The sequence below is a fragment of the Pholcus phalangioides genome, unplaced genomic scaffold (assembly GCF_987345545.1).
Source record: "Pholcus phalangioides strain wild (caught in Gottingen) unplaced genomic scaffold, Ppha-v1.0 ptg000009l_1, whole genome shotgun sequence".
Lineage (NCBI taxonomy): Eukaryota > Metazoa > Arthropoda > Arachnida > Araneae > Pholcidae > Pholcus > Pholcus phalangioides.
Genome location: NW_028301602.1, coordinates 11,746,995 through 11,762,178, shown reverse-complemented (window position 1 = coordinate 11,762,178; position 15,184 = coordinate 11,746,995). Strand labels below are relative to the sequence as shown.

General features: G+C 35.4%; 1 protein-coding gene across 1 annotated transcript in view; it reads left to right on the top strand.

Moving 5' to 3' along the window:
* Positions 1-15,184, top strand: part of LOC149081763 (eukaryotic initiation factor 4A-I-like) — a 28,976-nt gene that overhangs the window by 7,914 nt on the left and 5,878 nt on the right. Inside the window, exons 3-4 of the mRNA XM_089237199.1 lie at positions 7,909-8,181; positions 13,023-13,188. Of these exons, the coding sequence (XP_089093325.1) occupies positions 7,909-8,181; positions 13,023-13,188 (439 nt within the window). The remainder of the gene's footprint in view (positions 1-7,908; positions 8,182-13,022; positions 13,189-15,184) is intronic.

Here is a 15,184-nt window from a genome sequence, read left to right as displayed (position 1 = left end):
TATATGGACAAAAAAAAAGGGGCAATGATGCCATTATTTCCTTTTGTTTTTGTAAAATGTGTCGTTAAATTTATACAGAATTAAAATAATTTGTAAGATAAGTGGTTTTTTTTTCTGTTAAGTTTCTATCAAGAAATATTTAAGTAATTGTACAGTTTTTATAATTTTATGAATTTTCTCACCTTAAAATTGAATGCATAGGCTTATAAAATAGGTTATTTTATTTATAGAGTAACACTAATAAGACACTGAGATACAGTACTTCATAATAAATGTGGGAATTTATGTAACGAAACTTCTGTGAAACGTTGTTTTGACCATGATCCGATGTAATAGCCAACTGTTGTCATTTTTAATTATTTTTTGTTATGTATTTCTGGTTGAGATGAGTGTGCTTAAATTTTTCCATAATTTTTTTAGGATGACACCTTGGGACCCTTTCCTTGTTAGTACAGTCGGATTTCATATTGTCTCTTCAGTATGCTGTGAAAAATATGTTGTAGTCTAATTCTCGTATCGGAAACAAAATGTGAATTGCACATGTTAAATGAACATTTTAAAAACCATCCTGAAATTTCTGCTAGTGCTTATGTCCTCTGTATGCCTTCTAACTCCACAATTAGCATTCAGCTGCCTGTTCAAATGTTATACGAACCAGGGTTGTAAAATTTGCTACCTGGGTAGATATCCATCCCCCCCCCCCCCCCACAGGCTGAGTTTTTTGGGCAAAATTGTTTTCGAAGAAAATGTGTTGCTTTCAGGTTTAAATTTTATTTTAAAGTTAGTTTATGTATTCCAAAAATTGTTGCGTAGTGCAGTGTTTACAATATGTAGGCCTATATTTTGCAGTACTTTTAAAAGATTTTTTTGGGAGTGAAAATGTGATAATTTCTTGGAATCACAAACACTTTTTTATAATTCTTCTGTAAGCATTCAGGTGCGAAATTTGCATATTAAAATTTTCAAGAAACCTCAAAGAATGTAACCATGAACTTAAATATGTAATATATATATATTATACCAATATGTAGTATGTGATAAACATATCTAAAAAATTATTGCTTATTTATAATATACAATAATTTTTCACACACACAACACACAAATCCTTGTATAAATAAATTGAAACCTCTGTGAAGAAGTAAACCAATGTATATAAACAGGATTTTCATTCAAAAATATTTACATGTTTGCCTTACTGTTTTATACAGGTACATGAGACTTTCATAATTGAAATATCAAGAGACAAAAAAATAACATTTTTTCCCCATTTTGCCCAAAAACCCGGCTTTTTTAGAAAAACTCATCTGGGCTGGGTTTTTTTTTATTAAAAAAAACCCAGGTTTTTTTACAACCCTGATATGAACATTTATGTCTTGCTGTAAACTTCACTAAATGATTGGGTGTGCACGTGATCGAACAAGCAAATGCAGGAAACGTCTTAAAATCATGGATGAATGTTACTGATGTTATTTGCTTCAATGCTAAAGCTGTGGAAGCTATAAAAAAGGAATAGTCATCTCCTGTTGGAAGAACTTTTGTCCACAATGTGTTTGAGCGCACATAAATTTCTGCGGAGCCAGCCCAAAAAGTTGTTAAAGATACTGTTGCGTTAGCGAAGCGGGTGGGTGGAGAAGGAGTCAATGAAGTGGACATAGAAGAATTGGGAAATTAGTTAACAGCAATTCAGACTTCAATTGGAGAGGGGATTAATCTGACTGCTAAGTATGAATTGGTAATGGATTGTTTCCATCACATAGGAAATGACATCCCTCTATGCTACGTTTTTCCATATGTAAAAAAAGAAGAGGGAAGCCTTGTTAACTCGTTGTCTAAAAAGACGTCAACCAGATGTCTAATGTTCTTGAATTTTCTGTATTCGTTATCACCACCGGGAACGTGACCCCCTACAAATATCGAGCAGGGCTCGGCACGGGTCACTTTTTTCACTAAAAGTCACTTTTTTAGAAACTGGTCACTTTTATTACGTATTTTCAGGCCCAGGTCACTTTTTCCACTTTTTTAGCAAAAAAACCTCGGTCTCGCGCGCTTTTCTGCTGTCAGTGTTTTTCTTTTCTTCAAGGAGGAACTTTACCTGTTCAATATCGCTAATTTTCTCCCTCCCTTCATTGAACTACGATCGAAGGCATCTTATCTTCCCGGGAGCATACCGTGTGACGTCAGTATAACTTGATTTCAAGGCGCTTGGAAAAAGAAAGCTCCTTGGTTAAAGAATCGTCATTTTATGGAAAAGCCGGTCGGAAAAAAAACTAGCATAAAAGGCGTACTTACAACAAAGAATTTTTTCCCCCCTATACTACCATTCTTTCTTATTTCCCCACGTGCTCACTCGTTCTTTCATTTTCATCTTATTTTAAAATTGATCCTTTATTTTATTTGTTTTAAAAAATTTTAGTCCTATAAGGGCCGAATTCCTTTCTTGGAGCATCGAGCAAGTTACATTTGTTGTTTGTTCTATTGTTAATTTTTTAAAATGTTATTTGAAATGACGATTAGAGAGCCCGTGCAGAAGCTAACTTACGCGCAGCGCGTATTAAAGACGCGTATTATGAATACGTATTAAGCGTATTAATACGCTTTGGAGAATACTCTTGTAGCTGGCCAAGGTTAAAGAAGCTCGCATGTATTTTGAATTTACTTACAATAAAAAAAAATCATCCGATTGAAAATCGCGATCTATCGACAAATAAAATTCGTACTATTTTTCTAACTGGATTTAAATCTCAGCAAGAAACAGTACCCCCAAATTTGATCGAAAGGAGAACTATTTATGAAAAGATCACAGAATCCTGCAATTCAACATTTAGTTTAACACAAGGGTTTCCAAATCAGATGAAAATTGGTCATCAGGCTGATAAAAACTCAGTTAACGTGCATGCGAGCCGTAAATAGAGGCGGATTTAACGATGGGCACACCGAGCGCGCCTTTGGCCCCTACTTCATATTTTTTCCCTAATTTAAAGGGCCTAATATTAATTTTTTTTATGCCCGGGCCGTAACTTAATTTAGAGCATCTTCACGATACTGATTGTTAACTTAATATTGTTGGATTGTTTTCCTTTTTTTTGCTCTCCATGCACGTGCGGGAACCGGTTGTTCCGACGCTGTATGCAAATCGGCGGGGCGTACCCTCACGGGAGCACGGATATATAGACTGGTTTTTTCTCTATAGGTGAGATATCTATTTTTTCCGCATGGATGTATGTCGGGATTCGATTTGTTTCTCCCTTTTGATTGCCGGCCGTATTTTTGATGAACGAAAATGATCTTGTTTTTTGTTTTTGCAACTTTTATGGAAAAAGAGTTCAAAATGAACTTCTGATCATTGTTTTTCTTCAGCTCAGTCGGTACGCTCTGCCCCCCAAGAAATATCGACATCTTGCGTGCCATTCTTGATGTGTAAAAAAATCTTATTTTTAGACCTCGGAAGTTATTAAAACGTTTGTCTCGAGTCTGTTATGACCGCAATAGGAGAGGGCGGGGGTCTGGTTCCACGGGTGTTGAACGAGGAAAGGTGCCGAGTTTACTCATTTTCTGTTAAAAAGAGTGGATACCGGCCCCGAGCGATAGTAAATTTTCGTTCGTACTTGCGACCCGGATTGCTACATACCGTGATCAGATCCAAAAGCGGGGGGGGGGGGCAATGCCTTGGACGGCGTTTTTGATGGAATGGTATATTTTAGAAAAGGCAATAAAAATTTCTTTGCAAAATTATCGAACTTCACAGTCAAGGGGCAGTAAAATTACGTTTCCCCTCCATAAAAAACAATTGTATTACGGCCATGGTAAATCGGGTGTCCCGGATGGGGGCGAATTCACTATTTTTGTTCGTTGAAAGTTACGGGAGGAGTCAGCGCTAACGTGGCGACTTGTTTTCGCGCTAAAATAGGTAGCCCTGACAGCAACATCCATAAACTCTGTATCAACCGCATTTATAAACCCCGTATGTTATTGATTCGATTTTTGTGTTCATTTCATCCTAATTTTCCGTATTTCCCGATATATTTCTATCGATTTTCGCATATTAGGTTAATTCATATTATAAATTATATATTTTTTTGTAATTTTTTGTGTGCCCTTTGTCAGCCATCTTGAATTGACTACCGCAAAACGGCGATTCCTTGGCTCGAAAAAAAGTCGCTACGTTGGTGCTTACAAGGTTCATGGGAAATTTACCGGGGAAGGCCGCTGAGTCTTTTTTTCTGTTAAAAATTACGGGGGGGGGGGGGAAGGCCAAAATTATACTGTTTCCAGGGGTAGGAACACCGCGCCAAAATTAACATCTTGTGCCATCCTGCTCCAATAGTGTTTTCGTATTTTTCTGCGCCAAATAGCTAATTTTGCTTCGTATGTCCAGAATTTCTTAAAGGACGCCAAAAATTTTTTGTTCCTGCTTACCGTGAAACGATTCTTTCTAAGAGCGTGTTTTATATATATTCCACTGTACGCCTTATTTAAACTATCGGCCTTTCCATCGTGAAACCCCGATAATATCCGTGATTGTGCAACTGAAGATAGTTTGCAATGGTCTTTCAGCTTTAAAGTGCGCCGCTGTGGTGGTCGAGTGGTCATAATGACGGACTCGCATCGCGGGGACCCGGGTTCGAGCCCCATCGTCACCACAGTGATGGTCGGCTGAAGTTGGTTTTCTGTGGTTCCCAACTTCAAGGCGCAAATGCGAGCCGATCTCCCCGTTAAAAAGTCTCGGCACAGAGAGCGACAGTCCTACAAACAGTATAAATATTCAGTCATTACACTACACTCACTTCACTTCTGAGATATAGATGGCAGCACTAAAAAATCATACACAACACTAAATACGCACTCAGACTGTTAGGTACACACACAGTTACACTTCCGGCACAACTCACTAGGTAGTAAATCACCCATACATGGTGGTAGACCTGAGTTGTGCTCGGTTTGAAAGAAAGAAAAAAAAAAAAGTGTTCGTCAATTACTGTACCTTTTATACTCGAGGACCCGTTAGTCAAACAGATTTGAGAGTACTAAATATTACTACTTCTTAACCGTACATGAATCTCGTATATATTCGTCTGCGGAATTCCCAACGAATCGGTACACACCGGAATGTGTGTTATGAGTGTACGTGTTGCTCTTAAAGTATTTATGTTGTCAGAGGTGTGCTTGATTCGTATTCTTACTGGTGTTGCGATCTATCTTCCTTATTTTATGGTAAATGCTTGAATTTTCATGTTATGTAAATATTATGTTGTAAGTCTACACTACACTCACTTCACTTCTGAGATATAGATGGCAGCACTAAAAAATCATACACAACACTAAATACGCACTCAGACTGTTAGGTACACATACTTACACTTCCGGCACAACTCACTAGGTAGTAAATTGCCCATGGCGATAGACCTGAGTTGTGCTCGGCTTCAAAAAAAAAAAAAAAAGCTTTAAAGTGCAAATGCGAGTCAGTTGCCGTTTAAAAAAAAAGTCGCCACTGGAAGCAGCAGAAATTACTGTAGTCGATCGTCATTGCGTCAAATCCAGATGTTTCGTGAAAAAAATTTCCATTCCGGAAGTAAAAAGTGTGTTTTCGCCGAATTACGAATGTTAATTTAGAAACTTTGCCGAATAACGACTGTCAGATCGCTAATCTCGCCAAATAATGCGTACTTAATCGCCAAACGTCGTGTTGATTCTTCCGAAATTCTCCCCCATTTTGCAACAATTTCTTTCCGAGTATAAAAAACTTATAGAAAATTTTTTGCTCATTTGAAGTGCTGCTGTTCAAGACAGCAAATAGTGCCCTCAGTAAGCAAAAATCATCTTAAATAGACTGGTGTGAAAAATTTTATGACAGCCTCTCTTTCAAACAAGGTGTCAAAAGCCTGAAACACCAAAAACAAAAAACAAGCTGATTAAAAGATTTTTGATAACAAAAGACAGTGCAGTTTTATTTTGAAAAGGGATGAGTGTTAACGAAAATATTCTTGTTAATTTCCCTGCTCCAAATCCTATATTTTGCTGCTCCAAAACTGATCCGAATCCTATATTTTGCTGTTCCAAATCCTGAATTTGCTGCTCCAAAACTGCTCACAATCCTGAATTTTGCTGCTTCAAAGCTGCTCCGAAATGGACTTTGTCACTTCCCACCCCTGTGTTTCTGGGTAAAGGAGTAAATGTGTTTTTTTTTTTTTTTTTTTTTGCAGGGGTGTATGTTGTGTGTAAAAAAAGGGAAAATATATATTTTTACAAATTTCAAAACTGGTTTATTTTTTCCCTCACCCAAGGACAGTATTATTTTGGTGCCCCCGCCTGTAAAATAGTACTCGCCACTTTTCCCAGTCTAGCCATAGGTGGAAATACTTTAAGGTCTTAGGGGTGTGGCACGATGACAATTGATATACATCATATATATGTATACATCAGTAGGCTCTGCCATTGACGCTGGGGGGAGGGTGGATTGCCCCTCCCTCAACATATAATAATCAAAATAATTAAGTTAATTTAATAATTTGAATACTTTATTCAATTTAATAATTTAAATATTTTATTCAATTTAATAATTTAAATATTTTATTCAATTTAATAATTTAAATATTTTATTCAATTTAATAATTTAAATATTTTATTCAATTTAATAATTTAAATAATTTATAATTCAGTAATTTAAGTAATTTTTTAATTTAATAATTTAAAATGTTAAAAATTTAATTTTATGGTTTTTAATCATTAAGTAAATTTCTTAAAATTTGTTGGAACATATTATACAAACCTAGGTATGTAAATCAAATTTGTACTAGTTAAAAAAAGTTTGAGTACATTTTGTATACTGTCATTCATAGCATGAATGAAAAATCCACTGGAATGTAGATAGGACAAATTCTCTCATCAAATTTTGTGTTATTTCATTTTTTTCCCTTCTTTGAATGGGAAAAATTTTTCCCGCTTTGAAGTTTATCCTGCTTAAATTGATTTTAAGATGGGTTGTGGAAAGCAACATGGGGGAAGGCATTGCTGCTGTTACTTAAAAAGGATGTAATGTAGTTATTCTCTCACACATAGTTGTTGATAAATTTGATAAGTTATTCAAAACTTTTCTGGTTAGCAGAATGCGTTTGAGTTTGATTTAATTATTTCTATCTATTATGTAAAAAAAGCAATTTCAGTGAGTTCTATTGAAATGCAAAGTTAAAACTAAATTCAATTTCAATTCATTCAATTTGGTAATAAAAATTCATTGTCCATTTGGTCTCTCTCTAAAAATATTTTGGTCACTATTTGGTCACTTTTAAACATTTCGGTTACTATTTGGTCACTTTTTCAAACATTTTGGTCACTATTTTCACTAATTTTGAGGCCATGATCCGTGCTGACCCCTGATCGAGCGACAACTGTATTTTTTTTGTGGTCCCACCTTTTACTAATACTCAATGGAAGTTCCTGTTTAAAAAGTTTTGTTGCTTATGTTTTTTCATGACTGTTTTTAAAAAAACATTGTAGGCAAGATCCATTTGTATATAGTGTTTTATTAACTAAACTTCAGATTTCTGAATTTTATTTTGCTATATTGTTTCATATAAAAAAAATGGGCACAATAGTAAGGAGCTTCAGATTTTGATAGACATTTTGCTGCATCATGATAAAGAGCCCCAGAATCCTGTTTTGTGGCTTTGAATGCTTCCTAAGTAATCCATTGCTAGAGGAATATTATGATGAAAAGTTCATTGCAGAGAGGGCTTTGAGAAACCCCATTAAACACTAAACTGAAGGAATGTGTGGGTGGTTGTTATTGATATTTATATTCCTGAACCAATGATATGCAAGAAAACTTATTTTCACAAGTTGATATGATCATATTTTTGTCTCTAAAAGAATTAATTTTCTTCTCTTACTATTTTTAAATCATTGTAGAGCAACTGGGACTATATTCTTGATAATTTTGATGATATGAGCCTCCGTGAGGAGTTACTCAGAGGTATCTATGCCTATGGTTTTGAGAAGCCCTCGGCTATTCAACAGAGAGCGATAATTCCTTGCATTAAAGGACTTGATGTGATAGCTCAAGCACAGTCGGGAACTGGCAAGACAGCTACATTTTCTATAGCCATCCTCCAGAAAATCGACACCAACCTCAGAGAGTGCCAAGCTCTTATATTAGCCCCTACCAGGGAATTGGCTCAACAGGTGAGGAAAAATGGGTTTTTATTTTTTCTAGTGGAAATTCGAAAGATGTTTAATATGTTCTTTTAGAGAGAGCGTGTGGAAATTATTTCCCCAAGCTCTTCTCAATCCTAGTATTCAGTTCTTGTACAGTCATACTGTGACTTAAATAGTCAATAATTATCAGTTTAGCTTTAAAATGTGTACCTACGCAGTGATAAAAAATTTCTCTTGTAATTCTAGTGATCATTTTGTACATAATCTACAGTCTAACCCAGTGTTTCTCAACCTGGGGGTCATATGCCCCCCTCTGCAATCCTGTAATATTCTAAGGAGCATGTGGGTGAAAATCAGATGAAAGGGGAGCCACCGCAAGTGATGGAGGAGCCCACAGACAGCTGTGAAGAAATAAAGCTTTTTAGTGACAAATGGTGTCAAAATATGACTACTTTCCAAATGTAGCAGAGCTATCTATGGAACCAGGTCTCTTAACCCGGGGCCTCGTGTCTATGGGAACATCATAATGGGTTCTGGTGCTATGATTGTGAGTGTAAATATGTAAGCTGTTATTAGAGCAGCTAAGTGTGTGGCCCCAGAACATCATTCTGACCAGGGACCCATGATGTTGAGACGACCATACGTAGAACACCACAAGGAGGAAGCTCACTGAACTACCTAGGGCAGCCTTGGGTCCAGTGTAAGGACTCGTCACCCTTGTATAGTTGTTAATAGGGCTAGGATTTTTATGCCCTAAAAACTTCTAAAAAATGTATTTATGGCCTTAAAAAAATTGCAAATATGTCCTATAAAGCAAAAAATATGTCTTGAAAAAAATTTTCAAGTTTTAGCAAAATAATATGATAATGAGAAGTGTTGATGCAGTCTAGACTATAAACCATTACTTATTATATGAACAAAAGTTCTTCATTTTACTGAACACTTAGGAGTATTGAGAATCGATAACATACCTTTATTTTTTTTTATGTTCAAGTTTTTCCCACAAATTCAGAATTAACATGTTGCCATCTATAAGTAAAAATATCTAGCAAAGTACAGTTGATTCTCGATTTTTCAAACCTCCAATTTTACGAATTGCATGTTTTTATGAACTAATTTTCTGGTCTTAAGCAATATTTCATTTCTTTAATCCTTTAAGACCAGGAAATCTTTGTTAGTGTCTCAAACGCGCAATCGTTCGAGCACGGGCTTAAAGGAATATGTTTTCCCATTTGTGAACTAATTCTCACGTCCATACAGGTTTGTAAAAACGAGTGTCGACTGTATTCAATGTAGAAAACCATTGCACAAATTATTTTTTTAAATTTTAGTAATTCTTTAGTTTGATAATACTTTCAAAATTTCCCACACAGACTAATTTTTTTTATCTAATTTTTCCCACGAATATTGAAAATTTCTCATCACGGATTCAGATGATTAATCTATTTACACTATGCACCAGTGTTCAAGAAGGGCTAGGATTTTTACGCTCTAAGGGTGCATTGTCGTTGCTGATTGATTGGAAAACCTGAAATTCAGGTTTTTTGGCCAATCAACGGCAGTGTTTCATTTTTAGTGCATAAAAATTTTAGCCTTAAATGATACAATTTACATCCATTGCACTTGTGCCTGATTTTCAAAAAGGTGGCAAGGATTATCATATCAGTTGGTGCCAGGGCCAGATTAATCATTAAGCAAAACAAGCATTTGCTTAGGGAGCATCGGGAGGAAGTGGGGCAGCACAAAAAAAATCAAATGTTTTCCTTTTTTGATTTGTATTTTTTTTCCCCTAGCTTCAACCATCTGGTAGGAAATCCTAAAATCCTAAAGTGCAGTTGATTGTATATTTGAAGATCTTAATTGAAAGATTGACCAGGGCTGCAACTAAGGAGGGGGGGGGGAAGAGTTCAGAATATCAGAGCATTGGACCAGAAAGTTTACCTTTTACCATTAAAAATTACGGGATGGGAGCATCCAAATGGATACAGATCCCAAGTGACAGAGTAAATTTTAGTTTTTCTAGTTGCTGCCCTGAGGGTAGCGCAAAAGCAGACAAACTAATTTCGAATAAGAACTCGCATTAATGCTCAGTTTTTGGATTTAGATTTAACTCTTTCCATAAAGTAAGCCTAGACCCGTGTTTAAAAGCATCACGGGGCCCTCTGGTCAAATTTTTTTTGTCCCCCTAACTAGCTATAAATACTGACCTTCCAATTCGCATACTTAATCTCATCAAAATTTTAACCGGATCAAATTTTCATGAGGCCTCTACGCCACTTCGGGCTCATCAGGCAAAATGATTTTCCTTGAAATCCCCCCACTCACCTAAAAATGCCTTCTTACTAATTTGCATATTCACTCTCAAATTTTAAACATATCTAATTGTCATGCCCATGTGTCGTGCATTAAGGTTAATAACAAAGAGAATGGGGGGGGGCCACTAAAATCGCTTGAGTGCTTGGGGCCATTTTATGGGTTAATCCAGTCCTGGTTGGTGCTTATGTTTCTGTTCTGCTGGAGTTTGACCCTTTAATGAATTGTCATAGATTTTTGAAGTTGGTGAGGAGGGGAGTACGTTTTGAAGGCTTTTGTGAGAGAAAAAAGAGCTCCCATCGAAAAAACCAGTCTGAGCGGAATTAGAATAGCAGAAGGAAAAATTTACTTTTATCAAAAATTATGAAATATGCAAAATATACCTCAAAGTTTTGAAAATATGCTCCATCACGTAAAAATAGCAAATTATGCCAAAAAGTAAAAAAAAAATATGCAGACATAAAAATCTGAGCCCTAGTTATTAAAATAAAAAGAATTTAACTTTTTATACAATCCCTGTGTGCCCCAAAACCCAATAGAAAGTTGTTGTTCTCTATCTCTCTCTCCCGCTGCCAACAAAAAATAATTCCTTGTTTCTAAGTGCAATATTCACTGAGATATTTGAATTCAAAAAATGGAGGAAATTTGAGAAAGCAGTGTTAAATGTGTGTAAAAATGGTTCTTCCGCATTTAGAGCTGTACTTTTCCCCAACTTTTTCAAATTCAAATATCTCGGTGAATAATGCACTTAGAAACTTTTTTTCATCATCAAAAGAGACAGGGTAGCAACTTCCTAATTTTGTTTTGGGGCGCACAGGGATTGTATAAAAAGTTATTGTATAAAAGTTAAGAATTTTTTTTCATTTTAATCACTTTACAACCTACAACCCTTTCAAGGGTTGACACATCTGAATACTGCACGCTATTTGGAAACATTATTGGGAATGAAATTTTTTTTAGGACATTTCGCTTTATAGAGTATATTTGCAGGTTTCTAAGGCCATAGATACATTTATAGAAGTAATAAATAGGCATAAAATCCTAGCCCTATTAATAACTATACAACCCCTTGAAAACATGGATGCATATCTGAGTACTACACGCTATTTGGAAACTTTTTCTGATTGGAAGTATACCTCTAGGATCAATGTTCGCCAGTAAAATGTCATACTCCTGTTTGCTATGCACCCTGTATATATATAAAGAGCCGGGGAAAGTATTTAAAAAAAAATCTATTTTGAACTGTACTGTTTATACAGGGTCTTAAAGACGACAAAAAATCACAAAATAAATATATTGAAGTACAGTCAAATCCCTTTTTTACGAATACTGTTATAGCGAAAATCTCGTTTTACTGAACTTATCTGGAGGATTTTTTAATCCTCCAGATATGTTTACATAGAAACAATGCAAAAACCTGGGATTCCTTCATAATGAAGCGATTTCTACGGTCTCTTGGAGTTCGTTATAACGGGATTCCACTGTATTATTACTTTCCAAATATATAACTATCTTTGTGATTCAAACTATAGAAAGGAAAAAAACTAGTTGCAAACTTCATGTTTTAACTTGAAATGTTTTGTTTGCATTTTTTTTTTAACTCTACGGTGCATGATTTTCTTTTCTGACAAGTTACACAGACCTGCCAACTCTCCCGATTTTTCATCCTTCCTCTCGCTCTCCGGATTTGTTAAAATTTCTCCGGATTTTGGCAGAAAATTAGATTTTATGCGAGCTTTCACGTTGTCGTGGCGTCAATAATTACCATGGTCATTAGGGAAAACACCCATGGCAATGCAGAACCTGCCGTGGGGGGGGGGGGGAGAACGCAACTTTTTCTTAATTTATTTAAAAAAAAAAAAATTCGAAACATTTTTTTATGAATTTTTCTTTTGATCGAGTCTATGAGGGGGGACCCCCTCGGGAGAATGTCCGGATTTCTGTATTTCAAAAGTTGGCACGTCTGAAGTTACAGAAGATTTACATTTCTTTTAATTGGAGTTTTACTGCCATCTATGAATGAAAATGGGAATAATGAGATTGTCTCAAACATGAACTTCCCAATTGGCAATGGAAAAGAAACATTAAAAGTAGATGTTGCCAATTGAAAATAGTATGCACTGTAGGTGCTCTAGCACGCTCCCAATGCCATTTTCCTCCTTCCCCCCCCCCTTCTGAAGGTCTGGCTTTTCTTTTAGTGATTCATGAAAATATTTTGGGTTTAACACATGATTGGTGTCTCCCCCCCCCCCCCCCATATGATTCTAGTTTCAATCTGATTCAATCCAAAGAGGAAAAAAAAGGAATCAATGAGGTAGAGGAGAAAGTGATTAGCAGTGTTCATATTTGGTAACAGGGAGAGGGTGACCTTTCCCCCACTCCTGCCGCTGTACACACTATCAGTGATCTCTCTCCCCCCCCCCAGTGTTGATCCTAGTTTGAAAATGCAGTGAATCATGATATTTTTTTTATCTCAGTATCTTGAGTATAACTTGAAATTTTGTGTGTGTGTGTACCATAAACTTATTTTTAAATTTTGATTTTTGTACATGCAGATTCAAAAAGTAGTAATTGCCCTAGGAGATTACATGAATGCTCAGTGTCACGCCTGTATAGGAGGTACAAATGTCCGTGAAGACATCCGAAAGCTAGAAATGGGTGTGCATGTGGTTGTGGGAACACCTGGAAGAGTCTTTGATATGATTAGTAGGAAAGCATTGAGTAAGTTTTGAATCTTTTTTTCATTATTATTACTAGTATTAAATTGAACATTCGAGTCATGCTTGTTTTTTTTTTTTTTTTTTTTTTTTTTTGCTGATATTATTTTAGTTACCTTTTTTTCACTTTTGCCATTTATTATATATATTTTTTTAATTATATATTGAAAGCCAAAACCATTTTGTGAACACATAAAGCTGGAAATTGAGTTTCAAGTACAGCAAAAATATTATATAGCAATAGGTTCCAATGTACTTTTCATAGTGTTAATATATTCCATCTATAACAACTCTTTTTATATCGTTATAAAATTATAAACTTCTCTGGTCCCTTGATTATTATTATGTAGGTGTTTCACTGTATTTATTTTTGTGATTTGCTTATAGTAGCTACATAATAAAGATCAGTTGCATGTATTCAGATCTGTATTGTGTTTTAGATTGTAACTCTAATACGATTTCATTGAAAATTTAAAAAAATGAATTTTTTTTTACTGGCTGTAGAGAGGAATTGCTAAAGCCTCTTTGGAGTTTCCCAGAGGCATTCTTTTTTAGTGCATTGTGTGGTTTAATATAGGTACAGTCTACGCTTGATTTTACAAACCTCCAATTTACGAATGCACTCGTTTTTACAAACTGGTTCTCTTCCCCAAACAGCTTTCCATAGAGCTAATGTTAAAATCTGCTGTATTTTATGAATGCCGCTGTAAGGGTTAAGAGAAAATAGAGGAGTGTATACATACAGAGTTCACTAATTTGTCAACATTAAAAAACAGGTGCTTTATGAACACATGCCAGGAAGGAGGGGTCGATTTTTGGCGGCAGGTGACATTAATTGAAGATGCTTTGACCATTCAATTCACTCTTTTTGCATTATGATTGGATAAACTGATGGTTTCAGAAATGGTAGGAGACACATTAGATAGGTAACACATTAGATTATTGATGCCATTTGCAAGTCGAGAGTCAATCGAACTCTATTTCAGTCCACTGCTGTTGTCTACTTTTTTTATGTCAACAAAGCCGAAAAGATTGTGCTTGACAGTGGATGAAAAAAATATTTTGAAATAAATTAATGGATGCAAATTCAAGACAGAAATTACCAAAAGGTACAGGATTCAAAAAATTACATTGAGTCCTCTAATCAAAGATTGCCACTTCAACCACTAGCTGTAGAAACATTCTTCCATCGTCAAAATATTTTAGAGAAGCAAGATTCGCATGAAATGCTATCGTACATCAATTCCATGGAATATTGTATTTACCAAAATGTTACAATGAAGCAAACAAAAAATAATTCTTATGGAAATCATTGATAAAGGTGAATGACTAACCCATTTTTTACTTCCCACAATTTTTTTTTATCACCTATCCAATTTTTGAACTAACCAAGTCTGTACGGGATTTGTAAAAATGAGTAGTGAAAGTCCCTCCCCTTTTATCTCACAATGTGCTTGATTTCTATAACCATTATTTCACTGGTCTGAATGATGAGGTCACGAAGATGTCAAAATATGCCAATTAACACTATGTCAGACTTTAAGCATTCATCACTTCTCCTGGTTACAACAGGTGTTTCCACTAGTAGTGTATAAATGAACTTTTAATAAACAACCTCTGAGCCTTTTTTTTCCAATTTAGTCTTATTTAGATCAGCCAGCTGATAAAATTATGTTCTTGAAAACACAATCGCTGTGCTATCTTATTTAATCAGACCACTTGTGCTTAAGTTTACAGCTGAAATTTCTTGCAAAGATGATGCTTTACTCATCTCATGCTTTTTTTCTTCATACATTTGTGTTTGAAAAAATTTGAATTTCGAGGCATTGAAGGGAATTGTTTAAATGGCAACTGGTGTCTTTTAGTGTCATCAACTGATTCACATATGCTACCCTTGGGTACGAAGCCTCTCTTTAGTGGAAATGTTTACTGATGGGATGGGGGTTCCTTCACCCCCCAACAACTATTTTTAAAATACAAGTCAATTTTCTTCAACTTGA